We start from the raw sequence: 21,736 nt of genomic DNA on the forward strand, positions 1-21,736 counted from the left end.
CATGGAGAAAGCGAATCATGAAAATGATTATGCATGGAACAGATTCCTCAAGGAGGCTTGTCCTACTTGAGTGTCTGCTCTGGTGTCCGAATCCAGACAATAATGCCTGGTAAAAGTGTGGACAGATCTCCAAGTGGCTGCCTTGCAGATCTCGGAGAGTGGGACATTATTGAGAAAAGCCGCGGTAGCCGCTTTTCCTCTTGTCGAATGCGCTTTAGGGCGCGCCCCCAATGGTTTCTGAGCCAGTTGGTAGGCCAATGTAATACTTGAAACAATCCACCTAGCAATGGAACGTTTGGATGCAGCAAAGCCCATACGGACAACCCCATAGTTCACAAACAATTGATCAGATTTCCTGACATTCTTAGTCCTATCTAGGTAGAATTTTAGGACCCTTTTGACATCTAGAGAATGCAACGCCCTCTCTGCTGGAGAGGAGGGGTTGGGAAAAAAGGTTGGTAAGGATATGGCTTGGTTTACATGAAAATCCGATACCACCTTGGGTAGGAACGAAGGATGAGTTCTCATCACCACCCTATTTAGATGAAAAATAGTGTAGGGTTCTTTAGAACAGAGGGCCTGTATCTCACTGACCCTCCGTGCTGAAGTGATGGCTATTAAAAATGCTGTCTTCCATGAGAGGTGCTGTAGGGTAGCCTTATGAATAGGCTCAAAAGGCGCACCCATGAGCTTCGACAGAACCAAGTTTAGCTCCCAGGAAGGAGAGGGAGGTCTAACAGGGGGATAGACTTTCTTGAGTCCTTGCAAGAAATCCTTCACTACCTGCACTTTAAAAAATGACTGCTGTGAAGGCGAACGCCTGTATGCTGTTATGGCTGCTAGGTGAACCTTTATGGATGAAAATTTCAACCCTGCCCTTGCTAAATGTAGAAGATAGGGTAAAATTACATCCTCCTGGCATTTAGTGGGATCATAATGATGCTGAGCACACCATATATAAAATCTTTTCCACTTACAGAAGTAGGAGTGTCTTGTCGAAGGCCTCCTGGCTTCCTTCAGTATGGACATACACTCTTGAGGGAGGTTCAGATGGCCATACTGGAGGACTTCAGGAGCCATGCTGTTAAGCTCAGCGAGGGAAGGCTGGGATGGTAAATCTTCCCCTGCATCTTGGATAACAAGTCCGGCCTGCACGGCAGCCGCTTGTGGGGTCGGATCGACATGTGCAAGAGATCCGTGTACCACCACTGCCTCGGCCAGTCCGGTGCTATGAGGATCATCTTGGCAGATGAATTCTGTAGCTTGGTCACCACCTTGGGAATTAGTGGGAGAGGCGGAAAAGCGTACACAAATGTCATTGACCAATTGATCAAAAGGGCATTCCCTAGGGATCCTGGTCGATGGTATCTTGAGGCGAAGCCTCGGCATTTTGTGTTTTGCTCGTCCGCGAAGAGGTCCACTTGAGGACGCCCCCATTCCCTGAAGATGTCTTCTAACACCTCGTCGTTGATTACCCAGTCCTCTGGCTCTTGGAAATGCCGACTGAGCAAGTCCGCTTGCACGTTGAGTTCTCCTGGTAGGTGCACCGCTTTCAATGAGATGTTCCTTGCTAGGATCCAGTGCCACAGGGACTGAGCTTCCCGCGAGAGCGTTCTGGATCGAGTACCCCCCTGCTTGTTCAGGTAGTACATTGTGGTGGTATTGTCCGTCTGCACTAGAATGGTACTCGTCGTGATCGCAGGCAGGAACGCTTTGAGGGCTAGGTGGACTGCCCTGAGCTCCAGCATGTTGATGTGGTACAACTGCTCGCTGCTGGACCACTGTCCCTGAGTTTGCAGAGTCCCAAAATGCGCACCCCATCCCTGAAGGGATGCGTCGGTGATTAAGGTCTGAGTAGGGGGCTCTTGATGGAAGGGGATCCCCACTTGTAGATTCCTTGGCTTCAGCCACCACTTGACTGACTGTTTGGCTGCAGAGGAGAGGCAAACCTTTTCTTCCCACAGGGAGTTCCTTTGATCCCATTTGTCCTCGAGATCTTGCTGGAGAGGACGCATCCTTAGCCTGGCATTGGGCACTAGGAAGATGCAGGATGCCATGGCCCCTAGCAGAGATGAGATTTGCCTTGCCGACGACAGATTGCTGGTTATAATCTGTCTGCCTTTTAGCATAATGGATGACTGTCTTTCCTCCGAAGGAAACACTTTTCCTACTACGGAGTCTATAGTTGCACCCAGGTAGTGGATCCTCTGCGTTGGTGAAAAATTGGACTTTTTGACATTCACTCTGAGACCCAACTTGCGACATAAGTTCAGGCATAGCGACAGCTGTGACCGCACATTCTGTGGTGATGAGCCCTTTATTAGCCAGTCGTCTAGGTAGGGATAGACGAAGACTCCTGCGCGCCTCAGAGCAGCCGCTACTACTGACACGCATTTTGTGAATACTCGAGGAGCTGACTTCAGGCCAAATGGGAGGACTTTGAACTGATAGTGAGAGTTGCCTACCACAAACCTGAGAAATTTTCGATGATTCCTTAGGATGGGAATATGGAAATATGCATCCTGAAGGTCCAGTGAACACATCCAATCGCCCATCCGGAGAAGAGGATATATTTGGTGGAGCGCCAGCATGCGAAATTTCTCCTTTCTTATGTGCTTGTTCAGTATCCGTAGGTCTAAAATGGGTCTGAACTCTACCTTCACACTCCTCTTTTGGATGAGAAAGTATCTGGAGTAAACTCCCTTTCCTCTTTGGTTTATGGGCACTTTCTCTATTGCAGATTTGAGTAGAAGCGTCGCTACCTCTTCTCTGAGCTGCTTTAGATGCTGGGATGAATTGACAGGAGGAATCGATGGGGGGTGACTTCTGAAACGAAGCGAGTACCCATGACGCAGTATATTCAGTACCCACTTGTCCTTTGTGATGGACTGCCACTCTGGAAGATGATGTGCAACACTTCCTCCCACCGGAGCGGTGGACAGCAACGGAGGAAGCGGCTTCTCATTGCTTCCCCGGAGCTTTGTTTCCAGCATTAGATTGCCTGTTGTTACCTCGTCCCCTGGATGGCTTGCGGGACTGGTATTGCTGTTTCTTTTGACCTTGCTGGTCCTGGTTCTTTTGCCAATGAGGGGTTTGAACCCTCTGTTGGTAACTGCGCCTGTCATTTCCCTTGCGGCGTCGAAACTCTTTTCTCTTTTCAAGCCCGACAGCTTTCATGGTCTCCAGCTCTGCTTTCATACGGGCCATTTCTTCGTCTGCATGGGACCCAAAAAGAGAACTACCGGAGAAAGGCAGATTTAAAATTCTTGCCTGCGCTTCCGGTTTCAAGGCCGTCAATCTAAGCCAGGATGATCTTCTGGCTGTGACTCCATGCGCATATTCATGTGCTGCCAGTGTTGCCCCATCCGCCGCTGCACTTATGATCTGGTTAGAAACCAGACTCCCCTCATGCAAAATCTCTTCAAAGTCCCGTCTGTCCTCTGATGGAACTTTGTCAATGAACCTCTGCAGAGAGTCCCATAATGACCTATCATAGCGCCCCAGAAGCGCCGAGGCACTCGCCACCTTTAAGCTTGAGGATGCTGAGCCGCAAACTTTCTTCCCCCAGGAGTCTTGTGTCTTACTGTCCTTATCTGGTGGTACCGTTGAAGATCCAGCTACTGCATGTGTCTTCCTGGCAGCGGCGGTGATGACAGAGTCCGGTGGAGGATCTGATTTAAGGAATAGAGGATCCTCCGGAGCTGGACGGTACTTTTTTAGAATTCTCGCCGGCGCCGTTTTGGTGGTTGCTGGTGTAAGAAAGATATCCATTACCGGTTGTAGCAAACCGGGGACTAACGGCAATAACGGGCGTGACACTGTACGTTCATGAAGAGTTTCAAAAATTATGGATGAAGTGGTCTCCTGAACCGGCATAGGGATATTTAATTTTGTAGCTCCTCTACACAACACTTCCTGAAACGTAGAAATATCATCTACCGGAGATACCCGAGAGGGTGGCGTCTCCGAGAGTGTCGGTGAATAATCCCTTTTGGATGATCTGGAAGAAGGGGAGGTAGAAGGGGTTCTACGGCGCCTTCTCTCTGATCTGGTCGACTCCCTTCTGCGGGAGGAAGACCTGGATCGCCTTCTTGGTGCTCGAGAGTGACTTCGGGATTCTCTTTCTCGAGATCTTGGTCTGATCGGTGTCGCTGGGAATACCACGCCCCTTATTCTTGTTAGCGATGCCTTTATTGCGTCTGGTACAGCAGGGTCCTGAGGCATCTCCCTTACGGGACTTTGAGGTACAGCATTGTCCTCCTCCTGCGAACTTTCTCTTGCAGGTACTGGAGATTGATGCACAAGCTCTGGCGATTCTGATCTTGAACCTGAGCCCTCTGATCCTGAAGGCGAGATAGATATGAGACGCGGTGACTCAGGAGTCGTATATATCAGTCTATGAGGAGATTTTCGCCTTGAGACTGGTCGAATCGTGAGGCGAACATGCGACACCTCCTGCGTACCCTCAACAGAGGGCTGCCTCGACGGTGATAGGCCTATCACCGGAGATCTTTGACTCGAATCTTCGAGGCTCCGAGCTTCTTGTCTCGACGTCGAGATTATCTTCGACGGAGGCTTCATGTACCTCACCAAAGCTTTGGAGACCTGTGAGGACGGAGGCACCTGCCTCGACGTCGACTCAGACGGAGGCACCTGCCTCGACGTCGACTCCGACGGAGGCCTTTGCCTCGACGTCGACTCCGACGGAGGCTCCTGCCTCGACGTCGGCCCTGACGGAGGCGTCTGCCTCGACGTCGGCCCTGACGGAGGCGTCTGCCTCGACGTCACTCCTGACGGAGACTTCTGTCTCGACGTCGAATGCTCCGACGACGTCGAAAGCCTCTTCGCCTTCGAACGATGTTTCCTCGACGGCGATCTTGATCTGGACGGCGATCTTGGTCTCGACGTCGACTGTGGAGATCGCCTACGTACTTCTTGCGACGTCGAATGATGTCTCGCCGACCTCGACGTCGAACGATGTCTTTCTTTCGACGACGAACGATATCTCTGTGCCGACGTCGATCGATCTTCTCTTGACGTCGACAGATGCTTCTTCGACGTTGAACTGTGGCGCCGAGTCCTCGACGCCGAGCTTTTAGACACCGTCGACGTCGAACGCATCCGCTTCGACGCTGAATCTAAAGTCGACGACGATTTTCTCTTTGCAGCATGACTTCCCCTTGACTCCTCACCTCTCAGCGACGATCCCGCCGCTGGAGTCTTCGACGCCGAGCCCGACGTCGATGGGGAGCAAACAGGGACCAACTGCTTCGACGTCGACCGTTCTGCTAGGCCATACAGCCTAATCCTCTCCCTCTCCTTTAAAGTCCTTTTGGAAAGGTCTTCACAATGATGGCATGTTGCTGGAGAGTGAGAGTCCGGCAGACAGATAATACACACCTCATGTGTGTCTGAAGCAGCCTTCTTTTTTCCACAAGATGGACATGGAACAAATAAAGAAGGCATTTTTCTGACAAAACAGCAAAAAAGTCAGTCAGAAAAACACAGGATACTAACTTCTTCAAAGATGTTGTAAGAAGAAGTCCAAAAAATCTTAAAGTTGTAATAATTCTTGACTAAAGAGTCAAAAAAGAAGAGAGCTGAATTCCAGGGTCCTGACTGAAGGAGCCGGAAAGAACAACTGACCTAACTGTCACCCCTGAGGCATGATGGGATATGGAAGTCAGGGCTGCCTTAAAGGCACGGTGCCAGTTTTTACCTGTACAGGGCTTTTTAGTCTCTATGGTATTATATTGCAATGCAGCCTGCAGGCTGGCAATGTGTTGTACATCTGTGTTTTTCCACAGTTTGCTCTCTTTATTTTTTGATTTCTCATGAGTGTTTACCTCATTAAAAAAAAAAAAAAAAAAAAAAAGAGATTTAGGTGTATTGTTATACCTTTATATATATATTTATATGTATATATGTGTTATTGGATGTGTATATTTACATTGCCTAGCCTTTTATGGGAGCTGCATTTGCTTGGAAAAAATGATATATGTTTATACATATACAGAGCTGTATATATGTGTTTTTTACATATATAATTTTATTATTTCCGGGGTCCCCGCACATGGGCGGGAATATTCAGTGCTTGACTATTGATGAGGATCCCCTGGAAGAGAACTTAGATGTGCACAACTGAACATCCCTCATTTGTTTTCCAAACGATCTTGACTGTTGATCAGCCTATACAAACATACATATCCGGTCCTATAACGGCAGCCTTCTTAACGTCATGGTTAATGATTCATGTGAAGGGGTCTGTAATAGGACCCCATAGAGCAACACATCCAACTTCAAAGAAAATCCGGTCATCTAGGGTAAGCCATGACTGGCACCACACATTTGTGAAGGATTTTTGGCATTATCAAAAGGTCCAAACAGCAGCGCTTTAAGCTTATCGTTTTAATTCATAGCAAAGAGCATAAAGAGGTGTGGCTCCAAGCCTAGAAGCATAATCACTCTGCAGTGTCCCCAAGCAAAAGGCCTACTTCATAGCGGTTCCAAAAGGGCTCCCATCACCCTTGTGGCATCATTTGTGCCAAGAACTCCACTGCTACACCAAAAAGTTGGCCCAGTCCAGCTGAAGGCTTTTTAGGTCTCGCTGAGGCCAGCGCATGCGCTGGCTCGGAGAGACATTTTGTAGTTGGGATTTTTAAAGTGCTGCCTGTGGCCTAAAGCTTGAGTGCACGTGAGCATGCACACGCGCAGCCGCCAATCACTGCTGCGCGCGCAACACTCGCGTGCACTCAAACTTTAGGCCACAGGCAGTGCGCTCTCGCCGTCCGTCAACCATCCGCTTCCTTATCCTTTAACCACCTCCGTTTTATCTGTATCACAAGGAGCTTTGAAGCCGGAGGCGCAAGAGACCTCTCACAATGTCGCGCTTGGCTGCCACCTTAAATAGTAACCCCAGAGCGAAGCCACGCTGCTGACGGGGGCAGCCAGCCCTCGCCTCTCGACAAACAGGTAACATTACACGCGCAGCGTTCTTTGACACTACACACACGCGCCCCCGTGACTCCTGGCGCGCTCACGCTATGCTGTGATGACCCTGCGCAGTCCACCTCTCTCTCCATGTGCGTGACCCCTCCACTATCCAACAACCCTATGATAAAACCCAACACCCTCGTGGTCAAAGCACCGTCTGAAGGCACTCCTGTGCACTCGGACCTCCACTTGCACTTCCGGATGCACCCTGGAAACACACCAAGCATGCACCCTCATCGGTGCCCGGGTGCCCCCAAAAATAATCCATGAATTGCGGCTCACACACAATGATTCGGTTCCATCTTGTATGTCTGCGAGCTAGAGTGATCTCTGTGTGCAGTACATGCATGTCTATTCACTGGAGCCTACTATCACCTAGTTGTGTGCAAATTATATGCGTATTTTGAATGTGTTGTGATTGTATTGCTGTGTATTGTAAGCAGTGTACCGTGTTGTTCGTTGTGTGTTTGACTGTTACTTTTTATATTGTGCTCTTTGGATTGTGGTGAAAAGTGTGTATTTTGGTTTCCTGAAATGTCTTTATGTACAGCACGTACACATAGTTGTGCATTGTTCTCTTATGTGTGCCCACTGCTTTGCAAGTGGCTGGACTGCTGTGCATTGGTGTGTGTGTGAGTATATTGTTACCCAATGTGTATATGCGTAATTACATTTTACACTTAGAACTATATGTAGCAGTCCGAGTTTGTTGCTCCGTGATCTGTGTACACTTGTTTGCTTGGACCCGTGCTGGGTTTAGGACTGTGGGTTGGTTCCTCCTGCTGTGCGGGGCAATCTGTGTCTGGGAGGTATTGATTGTGGGCTGTTCGTTTCTTACTGACTGCTGTGTGCAGAGCTGTGTATTCCTTGCTCAGCGTTTTTTTTTGTCCTCATTCATCCCAGGTCCATACCCCTAAATTTCCGGAGATTCTGCACTTTCCAAGGTAGCCATGCCTGAGGGGTAGTTTGCTTTCTCTCTCGGCGTGCATCAGCATATAACGGAGTATCGAGATACAGAGAAAAGGATGGATGTAATCATAGGACAAAGTTATGAACCATTCACTCACCAACATTACCTTGTTCCAACCAACTGGTTAGTGGTAACCAAATAGTATGTCTTTTAGAAGTCAGAAGTGCGACATCCGTTCTTAATATGTATCTTAACAAGAAGAGCCATTCAGTATACTTTGGTGGGCACTGTATGATCCTTTCCTGCAAATCTCTCTACATACTAAAATTATTAAGTAGAGTAGTAGCTTTGTTTTTTCTTTACTCAGCTTTACTGGGCCCTCTGGGATTCCAAATATAATGAGGGTGAGGCTTACCTTAATGCTTATCCCAAAAATGTTCCAGGCCTTAGCCACATTTTCCCAGAAGCTGTAGATCCCAGGACATTCTATAAACCTGTGAACATCACTGGCCTTCTCTAGCTCACATTTTATACATTTAGCTGGTATCCTTTTTCCCATCTTCGATATCGGGCGTCCAGTATGCTTGGTTTATTATTGCTTCCACCGTTGTCGCCCCCTCACGTTGCTTGTTGCCTTTTGCCCTATAAAGAATGTTCTATGCGCAGCCAGCACTGGTCGCATTCTATTGCTTTTTAAAAAATAAATCTTTATATGTATCTTACTTTTAAGCTGCCTTTCAGGGACACACTCTAAGGGAGAATGTGTTTTTCAAGCATTCCCTCAACATGAGCCTGGGATTAACTTGACACAGTCTATCAGGGAGCACATTTAAACAAGCATTGGCATAGCCAATAGATCTTGCTTTTGGGACCCTATAAGTATTTAGTTATGCAGCACAATATCCTTGGTGCAACAACATCAACTGTTGCATGGCTAAAAACTTATAAAGGTCCCAAATGCGAGACCTATTGGCTATGCCAATGCTTGTATTTTTTTGTCTTGTGTGTTAAAACATACTTTCAGAAAGGTTCAAAGCCAATAGCTCTTTTTCTGTGCATCATTAGGAATCATCTTTTCCTGTTCTGTGCTTTAAAGCTAAATTATGGTTTCAATGCACGCTCCTAATACACTTGTCCGCTAAGAAGCACCCCTACTGTATTACACAATTATTTGCAATAGTGAATTATTTTCATTGGAATTAAACATTTTTATTGGAAGTATATAGCCACCATTTTTACGTCTCAGGACATCTGTTCTTTTTTTTCACCATGTGGCATGCGTATGCAACATAAAACAAGCATTTGCAATGCAGTAAGTCTCTCATTTACGAGATTTTGAGCTATTGGCATAGTAAATGGCAATGCCTTTTAATGATATGTTGGTTTTCAGAAGATAAATTAAATGCATTCTCATTTACAATCCCAATAGCATAAACTCACAAATGTGAGACCTATTGCATTGCAAATGCTTGTTTTCTTCGTTCCTAATCTCGACCGTATATCAAAGTGGAGTCTGAATATTTGCTTACAGTGGCATCTTTGGTTTTCGACCCTGGAGGGCTCATCTGACTAAATCAGACCATTTGTCCAGCATTGAGGGGGTTTTCTTTGTATTTGAATGAGTTTGCTTCAGCTCTGAATAGCTGTGACCCTGAGGCATTCTAGGCAGATTTGTTTGAAGGTGAACTTCTCTAGTTAACCATCTTTTACTTTATGTCTATTTAAGCAGACTCTTTAGCATCAAATCGTTGATTTTTGCTGAAGGCCTCTTCAGTTTGATGGATAATATCCAGATCTGCGTTTCAAGGACGCTTCTTGTGCCTGCATCGTGGCTTAGTATGCCTCGCATCGCTTCTTCTGTACTTAAAGTCTTTATCTGAAATCTTTTACAAACTCCAGAGCCTTCAGACTGAAGGTCCTTTGGAAGGACTACATTACACACAATGCAGGTGTCTTTCTGCACAATTTAGGTTGGCAGCGGCAACCCCTGAAAGGGCATTTTATATTACTTTTCAGTCTAACTCAGGAAGGGACCCAGGAATTACAAAGAATCCTCCAACTATTCAGCCTTATTCCTTGATCTTAGATCGTTTCAGAGAGGGTCAAACAAAATCCAGCCCAAGATTTAGTTGTAGTGAAAAGAGATTAGGTAGGGACATTAGGGGTGACCGTGGAGGTGGCAATGTACAGTCACACGAGCGCAACCATAGAAAGAACTGATCATAATAGAAACCTCCAAACTGCAAATCCAAAGCTCAAGAATACGGTTACCCCTTTCCTCTCTAAACTAAAAAGGATACATTTAGACAAGCTATCACACTCAAAATCACTATTTTGGCAGCCACTTAAATCGATTTGCACACAAACTGTCTAAAGAAAGGCAAAACATTTAAATATTAGAGTATACGTGTTGGAAAGTTGAAAAGGTTATGCAGTAGGAAATACAATAAACACTACTCAATACTTTGGATAAAACAGTCTAGGAGAAGGTCAAGCATAAAATGGGTAAATAAACTAGAAGTCACTTGCTCCAGAAGCAAAAAGAAAAAAGCAGCAAACTCCAAGACAATCTCACAACCCACCAAGGGATAGATCACTGAGGGTCAAGCTAGCTAGGCATCAGTATCCAACCAGCCTGCTACGCAGGTTCAATTTCTCACCTTGCAAGGGCTGAACAATTGCCTGTTTCCGGTGTAAGACAGCCTTGCGCTGAAGTGGCCTAAGTTTCGACTGAAAAATGTTTTCAAAGTTTTCTGAATCTTCGGACTGGTTTAAACTGCTTTCTGTAGCAAATGCAGCCTCTAATTTTCTCTTTTGTTCTTTAAGTTCCTGAAGATTGAAAAGGGGGTGGAAGAGGATAAAGAATATCGAGATGAACAGTCCTGAATCATGAATTTGTGAAGCAATAAAGCCATTAAGCATTTCTTTGGGAAGTCATTTAAAACAGATTTTAAATTATACTGGGGCAATGCCACACTCCTACATGGCTATCATCATTAAGTCATTAGACACCGACCCCATCAGTTCATCAGCAGGCGAGGTCCACCAGTTATCAAAGCGGTCTAACACTCAAAGTTAGGCAGTTGCTACACCTTCACAGTAGGATAAATTTGTCGGTACTCCAGTGTAAATGGCACCATGCACAACCCTATCCCTCAGACAGTGGTGACACCAGAAATTCAGGCTGTAGCGGCTTTAGTACAGAACTTTGAGCTTTCGTACCATGTTATACATGTACAGCGCACACAATCCCTGCACGGATGCGCTTCCAAATCGCCTAAGTCAGTAGGAAACCCATCAACCTGATAATAGGTAAAGAACCAAAAACTAAGTAATAGTCAACATAAAGGTAACTATGGATAAGTTACTTGCCTGTAATCCTAGTTCTCTTCCAGGGGTATACAAAGTCATAAGCACTGAATTATCTCCGCCCACGTGCAGGAACCCGGAGCATTTACAAAAATATACATATGTGTATGATTTAGAAATGTACTAAATAAACATACATGTATAACAAATATGCAGCCCCATACATATTCAATAGGCTAAGAAGCCAAAATTACATGCATTTCTCTAGTATGAAAACATACATATAATGTAAGAGAAGGACATGCACAGTAATAACATTACACAATAACCTTTTATTTTCATAAAGGAAAACAGGTAATAGCAGGCAATTAGCCTGAAAAGGGATGCATAAATAAATAACATCCTTGTACAGAAAAGGAAACTGGCACCTTGCCATTGAGGCCTCAGGAGCCCTCTGCTCCCATCATGCACCACAGGTCAGTTCTTTTGTACAGTACATGAAACCTGTAGGAACCTGCATCTTAAGATGCAACAATACCGTATAAACTATTAATGCTCGTCCGGGAGGCGGGAGGGTTGCTTATGACTGATGAGAATACCCCTGGAAGAGAACTAGGATTACTGGTAAGTAACTTATCCTTCTCTTCCAGAGGATACTCATCAATAGTCATAAGCACTGAATACAGTAGCAAGCCCATACCCACTTCCTCGCGGACGAGCAAAAAACAGCAAACAAAATTGACACACATGTTAAACGGTATTAGCAAACAAGTTTCTCAGCTAGGCCTGCCCAACCTGAGCATCTGCCTGCGTGTCAGCATCTAAACAGTAGTGGCGAGTAAACGTATGAAATGATCGCCATGTAGCTGCTTTACAAATCTGCCATGGGGACATTGCTCAGGAGAGCCGTGGTAGAAGCTTTCCCTCTAGTGGAATGAGCCCTAGGTCTCCCCGGAAGGGATTTGTTGGCCAATTGGTATTACCGTATAATACAAGAAACTACCCATCTCGAGATGGATCTTTTGGAGGCCGCAGAAGCTGTGTTATCAGGACCATAGTGAATAAACATATGTTCCGATTTCCTCAGTGTTTTGTCTAGGTAAAACTTCAGAACCCTCTTGAGATCTAGGGAGTGTAGAGATCTTTCCAGAGGATTCAGAAAAAAGGTATCGTATGCCCCCACTTTTTGCTGAATGTACTTTGAGTGTGCCATGGACTCCTGCCAATCAGGTGCCCAGGGCCTATGTTCCTTCCCTAAAAACCCAAATTGGCAAACCCTGGCCACATGTCAGCCCCTGGTAAATGGTACCCTAGGTACCCAGGGCCTTGTGACCAGGGAAGGACTCTAAGGGCTGCAGCACTCACTGTGCCACCCTTAGAGGCCCTGTACCATAACACACACACTGCCCTTGCAGGCTGAGTGTCTGGGTACAAGACAAAACAAAGTAGACATGGCACACATCCCTGTGTGCCATGCCCACCACCTACACTGCCCTGGCATACATCAGCCACCCCTCTAGCTGGGTGTCCAATGCCAGTGGTGTGGGCACAGGAGCATGAGCCCTGTGCCCCTACAGTACCCAGGTCCATTCCTGGGCACTAAGTGCAGTGCTGCCATTTAAGAGAACATGGTGCTGAGAGCTCAAACACTAACTCCACAGCACCATTTGGTAATAAACTTCAGCACATTAAACCCGCACTGATGCCAGTGTGGGATTTAATGTACCAAGTACCCCAGAGGGCATCTTAGAGATGCCCCCTGAAACCTAACCTACAATCCATGTCTGGTCGGCTGCCTAGGCTGCCACACAGCAGACATGTTGCTGGACCCCTGGGTAGGAGAGCCCCTGCTCTCCTGGGCGAGGTGCTAGATCTCCTCCCCAGGATGGGCAGGGGGAAGCTTCAAAGGCATGCCGCCTCTGAGCTTCCCCAGGCCACTGGCAGCCCCCACTCTGGCGGGAAGCCTGGCCAGAAACCCCAAATAAGGACAGGGGATGTGCCAGCCTGCCAACCCCACCCCTCAGGTGGGGGAGGCGAGGTGAAGCACATCTCCGGGCTCTTGCCATCTTGAAGATGGGAAGCTCTGCCCAATCAGGACTAGGCTACTGCCCCCCCTCCCACAGGAGAGGCAGGATAGGGGGTGTACCCACCCCTGGACAGGGACCCATTGGTCCCTGCCCTTCACCTACCTGCAACGCCCCTAAATCTAGTATTTAGGGGCACCCTGCACCTTCTTTCCCCAGATTCCGAAATACAAAGAAGAGCAAGAAGAAAGACTACCTGCCCTGCAGCTGCTAAGAGGGAGACACCAACTGCTTTGGCCCCAGCCCTACCGGCCCATCGACCCTCGAACCTGCTCCAACCCGGCATCTCTTGTGGCCACCAACCTCACAAACCCCGGAGGACATGGCTACCTTTTGGCTCTAAGCCCCTGGGACTCCCACGAGTAGAAGCTCTACTCAAAATCTGCTTCTAATCCCTGGCATCAGCCCGGAACCGCAAACCCTTCACTCTGCACCTGCCAAGCCTGGCCTGTGCTGGAGTGAACAAAGACCACGGCGACTGTGACCGAGTCTGGCACCCAAGCTCTTCCAACGCTCCCGATGCCTGCAGCCTCAGAACCATAGGAAACCATTGACTGTTTTCTCTGAAATATTTTCAGTGTGTCAACTTTTAAAATAGCTAAATATTGTTTAAAAATCACAGTAATTAAGTCGACTTTAATCACTTGATTCTAAGAACTGACCCAGGACTGAATCTAGGATCCAGTTCTGGAATTCCAAAAGTAATCTAAAAAGTAATCTGTTGCAAATAACTTGAATTTACCATTGAGCTCAATGTATTGTGTTTAAAAATAGATTTGCCTACTGCAACCTCTTGTAACGGTTTACTAAAATCTACTGCATATTGCAAAAGTATTTAAATGAAACATCTATTGTTGAGAAAGTATATTTTAACTCCCAAGTGTTGGTTCTAAAATAAAACAAGCATATATTTTTTATATATAAACCATTGGCCTAGAGTTCAGTTATTGAGTGTGTGAGACCATTTGCTGACTGAGTGTGTACAACAAATGCTTTACACTGTCCTCTGGTACTGCCTTACTGCTCGACCAAGCTACCACTTTAGAGAGTAAGGTCATACCTAACTTTAACCTCTGTCAAACCCTGGGGGACTGTGGACTCTGTACACCCTGTACCTATTAAGGAACAGTATATACAGAGCCACTTTCTCACAGTTCGCTTTCTAGGCTGTAGTTTTCTGCAATGCAGCCTGTGAGCTGTCAATGCTTTCAGTCCCATCTGAGGTTTTGGGGACATAGACATAGTTATATTATATATGTCACATATGTGATTATGTTTCCGGGGTGCTGCGCATGGGCGGGAATATTCTAGTGCTTATGACTATTGATGAGGATCCCCTGGAAGAGAAAAGAAGGAAACATACGTCAGCACGGCGGGAGGGACTTATATGACCTCGCTGACGTCACGGATGTGGACAACGTCAGGGCGGGGTTGTGTGGTGCCGTACCCCGGAGCGCAGAGGTGCTGCTGCAAAAGATTTTCCGGATCCAGTATGACGCCTGGGGATATTCTAAGTTAATGAATCCGTGGCTAGATGTCTATCAGAGATCATTGTTTTTGTAAGCTTTGACAAATTACTAGGAATACCTACAGACATGGGTTAGCCGTAGTACATTTGCCCCCTATTCATGCAAGTCCGTCAGCATCTTTAAAAAATTTTTTTGTCTAAGACAGGGAAGATTATAGTGGGACTCTGAACGTCTCGTGTAGCAGCAATACAACCAAAGAAACTTGAAAGGACAATGGCAGGAGTGAGAAGCCTGCCATCTGTCACTTCACCAGCTTTCTCAGAAGAGTGGTCTCCAGAGTGGAAGTTCATGGCCCCAACAAGCAAAGAAAGCACAACAGAGGCATACATGAAGCGGCAGTTGCAAGGATTATAGGCAGGCATCTAAAAACTACAGAGTTTGGAAGACATTTTGCCTCATTATGGGTCACTATTCGCTCTACCGCAGTTCTTTTCAACACTCCTACAAAATAACCCAGCTATAAAACGTTCACTACACATGCTCGAAAATAATATTCACCAATAAATACTAATTGTACTTTGAATTGAACCTCAGGAACACCATCCCTTCAAACGTTGAATAAAATAGTGACACCCCGCCACCTCCAAGGGTGACCAGGCGTCCTGGACTTCCCCAGACGGTCCCAGTTTTTGGAGAAATGTCCCAGTGTCCTGACACTTTTCTCCAAATTCTACAAATGTCCCGGTTTTTGGGTAGTGCCTGGGTTATGTCCCTGTTTTTAAGGGAGGGTCGGGGGAACCTGCACGTTAATCAGTGTTATGCAGGCTCATATTTCCACGGCTCTTAGAAACGGGGACAGAGTTAAATTCTTTAAACTCTCCTGCTGTGCTGCTTCGCCTCATTTAAGCAGCACAGAAGGATTTAATGAGGTGAATCGGGCTGCAGAGGCCATAGGGCAAGGCCAGGCCCACCAGCAGCCGGACCCTGGAGCTCTTCCCAGAAAGGGCGGTAAAGTAACGAAGTAAAGTGAAAATATACTTTTTTTTTTTAAAGAACAAACGATAGATAGATCTCCATATCTAAATATATATCTGTAAATAAGAGGCGCTGAGACGTAATAGTACATTAGTTCCATTTCTATATCTGTGCCCGTCCCGGTTTTTCATTCTGAAAATCTTGTCACACTAACCCCCCCCCCCCATGCTTAAGGCAGAAAGTGGACCAAAAGTACAGTACAGTCCTAGCAAGATAAAAACCTGCTGTTTATTACAGGTAACACTTGAACTACAACAAAGCTACCAGCCAGAAACACTACTCACTGAAAACTAGAATCATGTGATTGAGATGTATCCGTATCCCTATAAAGCTCACCAAATACAATCCGCATATATCACACACACACACCCGGCTGCCCCTGTGCCGCTGAGGGTGTAGCAACTGTACCTACCTGACCCTGGGAGACCAGAGTCTGTGCCCAGAACCTTAACTTTGCCAGTCGAGTACTTACCTGAAAGCAGATAACTCAATTTTCTCCACAGGGTAACACTGACTGGTTTTTCCTGAAATTTCTTTTAAGTCTGGACTTTTCAAAACTTCAAATATTCACCAAAAATCAGCAGAGTAACGAAAACAAAAGTACTCACCTGCTCTTAGGTGAGCTCCCAGTGCTGGATCTTGGTGCCCAGTACTGACTGAAAAATACTTACAACTGTAAGTACCAGTAACTCCATTTTCTTCCATAGGAAACCATGGACTGTTTTCTCTGAAATATTTTCTAAGTGTCAACTTTTAAAATAGCTAAATATGGTTTAAAAATCACAGTAATTAAGTCTACTTTAATCACTTGATTCTAAGAACTGACCCAGGACTGAATCTAGGATCCAGTCCTGGAATTCCAAAAGTAATCCAAAAAGCAATCTGTTGCAAATAACTTGAAATTTCCATTGAGCTCAATGCATTGTGTTTAAAAATAGTGTTGCCTATTGCAACCACTTGTAACTGTTTACAAAAGTCAATTGCCTTTTGCAAAAGTATTTATATAAAGCATCTCATTCTGAGAAAGTATATTTTAATGCCAATTGTTGGTTCTAAAAAAAAAGCATATATTTTTTATATATAAACCATTGGCCTAGAGTTCAGTTAGTGTGTGAGAGACCATTTGCTGGCTGAGTGTACAACAAATGCTTTACACTGTCCTCTGATACTGCCTTACTGCTCGACCAAGCTACCACTTTGGAGAGTAAGGTTATATCTAACTTTAGCCTCTGTCAAACCCTTGGGGACTGTGGACTCTGTACATCCTGTACCTATTAGGGAACAGTATATACAGAACCACTTTCTCACACCATGCCAATGCAGATGGACTCTCCAGATATTTCCACTTAGAACATGAAGACTCAACTGGTCAAGGTTAGTTTAATGTCCCCAAGTTTGGGGGGGGGGGTTGTGTAGGAGTTGGGTCCGCTTCCTAAGGTCACCCCCACTTTTTGCTTTACTGGTTTCCGACGTAGATGTGGCTGTGGGCCTGCTAATCAGACCCACAGCCCAGCTGTTCAATCTAAATTCATACTAGGTACTTTAGGTACATAACCCAATTGGTAAGGATCACCTTATGGGTCCCTGTACAGTGTACCTTAGGTACCCAGGGCATAGGTGTACCCTAGGCCTACCAGGGGCTGCAGCATGTATTATGCCACCCCTTGCTGGCCTCCCATCATGACAACTGGCTGATCACTCATCTGGGGCAAGGTCGTGTTATCACCCCTTGCTTAGGTATAGTATTCCTATACCTACCTTATATAGAGACATATGGGTAACCTGTAAGCCACTCCTATGGCAGGCCTCAACAATCCTGGAGGCAGAGTGCTCGGTAACATGTGAGATGGTGCTCTAGCATGAGCTGAGCCTGTCTGCAGCTTTCGGAACCATGTCCTTATAGCTGTTCTATGATATCGCCTACCATATACTCTTAAAGTGCCTTATAATCCTCGCGGTTATGGTACCTATGGTTTGGCTTTATCAAAACATGTTGAGTAAGGTGTCTAACACTTTGGAATGCTACCCCACACCATTTCTGGCGATGAGGATAGTATTTCCCCCCCTTCTAGAGGGAGAAGACATGTTAAAATCCTACTTACCCGGTTAAAGTTAACCAGAGCCCCAGCATCACAAAATGGATGCGGCTGCCACGGACAAGTCTGACCTCCTGCTGCTGGGAGTCCTTCCAGCAAGGGAGGCTTGGACAATAGGTTTCCTGCCTTGGGAGGTGCGAGCACCACCCCAGACAGGACTTAGTGTATTGGGGCAGGGAGGGATGAAAGAAACGAGAGACTGCCTGGGGCACACAAGGTGTCCCATGCATAGCCCGGTTCAAACCGGTGCTGGGGCACTCCAGCCCCAGCCCTGGCGCGAAACTGGACAAAGGGAAGGGGGTGTAACCACCCCCTTCCCTGGTCCCACCCATAGGAGGGACCTAGCAGGTAATCCAGCCCCCCAGATTAGTATAAGAGTGGGAGCAGAGTCCCTAGGACTTTAGATTATCCTGAACTGAAACTAGACATGAAACTCTGGAACTTCGACATTCGACAAGACTGAAGAATCTCCCTTGTGGCCAAGGAGTGGCCACCCTGTGCAAAACAGGCACCAACAAGCGACCTGCCGTTTGCTTTGCCCAAGTTCTACGAGGAACCGACTGCCGAGCCCGACCAGCACCTTGACTTCTCCGACCCGGATCCACAGCAGAGCTGAGATCCGTGGAGGCGACGAGCGATGTGGGACCGGCTACCTGGGAAAATTGGCGAGTAGCTTCCAGCGCAGCTTCTGAGGCATCCTTGAAGTTGTGCTCTGGGGATTGAGAAGCCCCAACCCCGAGCACCATCTGCACCGAAGATCAGCCCTCCACGAGTTCTGCGTGGGGCCCTTCTGCATTTTCCTGCCAACGCGTCCGTCCGGTTGCTGGCCCGTTGGCTAGTAGCCTCAGTGGCGATGAACCCTTAACTTTCCACCGCTGGTTTGGCTCCTCCAGACTGGCTCCTGCTTCCCTGTGAAAGAGAAGCATCTCATACCTTCCTGGTCCGCACCCGAAGTGAATTTCGATCTTCGTGTGGGTTGCCTTTGCCAAGGCTTGTTGACTCCAATCGGGACGTCGACTCCGCCATCAGCAAGATCCTTTGTGGGACAACTGGTATCCTGGTTCTGGTCGTCCGACGCCTCCTGGTCCACGTGGCTGCAGAGACAAGCTTCAAGACATCACCTGTGTTCTGCACGACATCGCCTGGTTCCTTCCTGGTTCCACCCTGTCACTGGCTAGTGACCCAGACTTTGTCCCCTTTGCTTGCAGGAGTCCTTCCTTCAAGATCCATCCTTGGGTCCACCGGACATCTTCCCCCTGGTCACCTGCCAGCATCTTATCTTCAGGCATCCATAGGATCCAGCGACGACACCCGACACATCTTCACACCTATGCACCCGCCTCATGTGGGTGAGGTAACGCGAGTACTCCGGTGCTCCAGTGGATATTGACTGTTCAAGTGTCTAAGTCTTTAGTTGCTTCCTCCTAGTTAATTCGGAAGTGTCCTTATTCTTCCTATTTCCAACTACTACATTCCTATTGACTTTAGTGTAACCCGCGTGTGTGTCTCCACACGCTTCCCGTGGGCCTCCCACTTCCTAACTATTGGTAGTGTAGCCCCAGAGATTCCCTAGGCCTACTCCCTGTTCGTGTCGTGGTACTTCTACCCCTTTTAGTATATGGTTGCGTGGCCCCCGGGCCCAACTGTATTTTTCCTGTGTAACTTAACGTATGCTACTTAAGAAATTGTTTGTACTTAAACCTCTGAACTCAAAGAGTGCTGAGGGTATATGTTAGAATAAATACATTCTACTTTTATATATACCTGGTGTGGTGTCCTTTCATTTGATATTCAAGGGATTGTAATGGTATAACAGCTGGCTTCACATGCCATACAGAGTTTAGCCTAAGACTGCTCTTGTCCGTGCTACCACTAGGATAGCTGGTCTATAAGGTTGACTTTACAACCAATCACCATAAGGGTTGTTTGGACTGATATATGATGTCACTAGTTCTAGTGTACACCCTGTATCAGGCCAACTTCTCACATCCGTTGTGATGGTTTGAGAAGCATGAAGCAAGAAATGCAAGCCTCGAGAAAGGTTCTGAGGGCAAATCCACCACCTTAGAGCCGATTTCATCAGAGGGGTAACCTGGATGACATCGAAGGAGCCCGTACATTGGACCCATTGAGCTGAAAGCGCTTCTTGAAGAGGTCGCATGTGAAAGCGACAGTGTGGAACTAGCAGGAGGCAGGAGGACATCATCCAGAGCAGGGATTTGAAGAAGCGCACAGAAAGTCTTTTTGGAACGTATACGAAGCACCAAGGAAAGAAGTTTGGCGCTCCTGTGACGGAAACGCCTTTCTTTGTAGCGTGTCGAGGGTAGCACCCAGGAAAGTTATGCGCTGGGAGGGCTGAAGGACGGACTTGTCCTGATTGAGAGTAAGCCCAAAAAAAAAAAAAAAAAAAAAAAAAAAAAAAAAAAAATCGAAAAGCCTTAGACAGGTGCTGGAAGACCTGGACGCGCCTTCTAGAGGGTGCTTTGAAGAGCCAGTCGTCAAGATACAGAAAGACTTGGTGGTGGTGTTGTCGAAGGTATGCAGCCACTGGAGAAAGACATTTTGTAAAAATGTGTGGCACCGATTGGAGTCCGAAAGGCAGGACACGAAATTGGTAATGCCTGCCCGCCACCGCGAATCTCAGAAATTTTTTGTGGTTGTGGTGGATCGGGATGTGAAAATAGGCGTCCTGAAGGTCTAAAGACAGACACAATGTAGTCCGCATTGAGGAGTTGTAGTACTTCCTGGATGGTGACCATACGAAACACATTTTTTCAGGAATTTGTGTAGATTTCTCAAGTCCAATATCGGTCTCCATTTTTTCTCCTTTTTGCATATGAGGAAAGAAAAAAAAACATAAGTGCAACCTTCAGGAGCAGAGCATGCAAATTTTTGTGGAGCACAGGTCGGAGAGGGGTTTGGGGAGGAATTTGGATGAATTCCAGTGAATGTCCGAATTAAACTAATTGCAGGACCCAACGGTCTGTTATTTGTTTCCAATTTTTCAGAAAGTGGGAAATTCTTCCTCCAACTTTGGAGGGCAGAGAGGAGTTGGAGACCGGCGGTAGTGTGAAGTCATTGTCATAGTCTTTATTGCCCTCCTTTGCCACGAAACTAAGATTTAGTGTAGGTGGTGTGCTGTTGATAGTGAGGTCGATATTGCTGAGTGGAAGAGAAGGAAGATCGGTATTTGAAATCTCTGGTAGATGTTTGACCTCTCCCTCTTGAGCCTTGAAAAGAGGGGTTTCGGAATTGCAGGGTACCCAAAGCCCGGGCTGTGTCGGTATCCTTAATACCTTGCAGAGCTTAGTCTATGTGTGTTCCAAAAAGAAGCTGGCCATCGTATGGCATGTCCAAGACTTTGGTTTGTATTTCTGGTCCGAAGGAAGTCGCCTTCAACCAACCCTGGCGCCGTAATACAGCTGCGCCCGTGAGTTGGCGAAATCAGGTAGAGGAGATATCCATCGCACAGTCTAATTTCGGAGGCAGATCTCTCACCCGCCAGTAAGATTTTCTTCGCCTCCTCTTTTTACTCTTCCGGCAAGGATGCAAGGTATGGAGCAATATCCGCCCACATCTGCCGGTTATGACGTCCCAACAGTGCCAAGGAATTGGATACACGCACTGTCAATGCATACATGGACGAGAAGCGTTTGCTAATGTTGTCCAGCCGCCTACCCTCTTTGTCCAGAGGAGCAGTCAGCAGAGCGGAAGGACTTTTTGATTTCCGCTGAGCAGCTTGAGTAATGAGTCTGGTTTCGGATGGCCTGTCAGGCAAGCTGGAACAGTTTCAGGAGCTTTATACCTCTTATCCCGACGAGGCAATACGGGAGGTACCGA

The 21,736-nt window shown here is 46.8% G+C and overlaps 1 protein-coding gene across 2 annotated transcripts in view; it reads right to left on the reverse strand.

Moving 5' to 3' along the window:
• Positions 1-21,736, reverse strand: part of KIF22 (kinesin family member 22) — a 572,302-nt gene that overhangs the window by 62,597 nt on the left and 487,969 nt on the right. For both annotated transcript variants that reach the window (XM_085618807.1, XM_085618808.1), the window contains one exon: positions 10,564-10,732. In XM_085618807.1, coding sequence (XP_085474933.1) covers positions 10,564-10,732 — 169 coding nt within the window. The remainder of the gene's footprint in view (positions 1-10,563; positions 10,733-21,736) is intronic.

The sequence above is a fragment of the Triturus cristatus genome, chromosome 7 (assembly GCF_964204655.1).
Source record: "Triturus cristatus chromosome 7, aTriCri1.1, whole genome shotgun sequence".
In the NCBI taxonomy this organism is placed as follows: domain Eukaryota; kingdom Metazoa; phylum Chordata; class Amphibia; order Caudata; family Salamandridae; genus Triturus; species Triturus cristatus.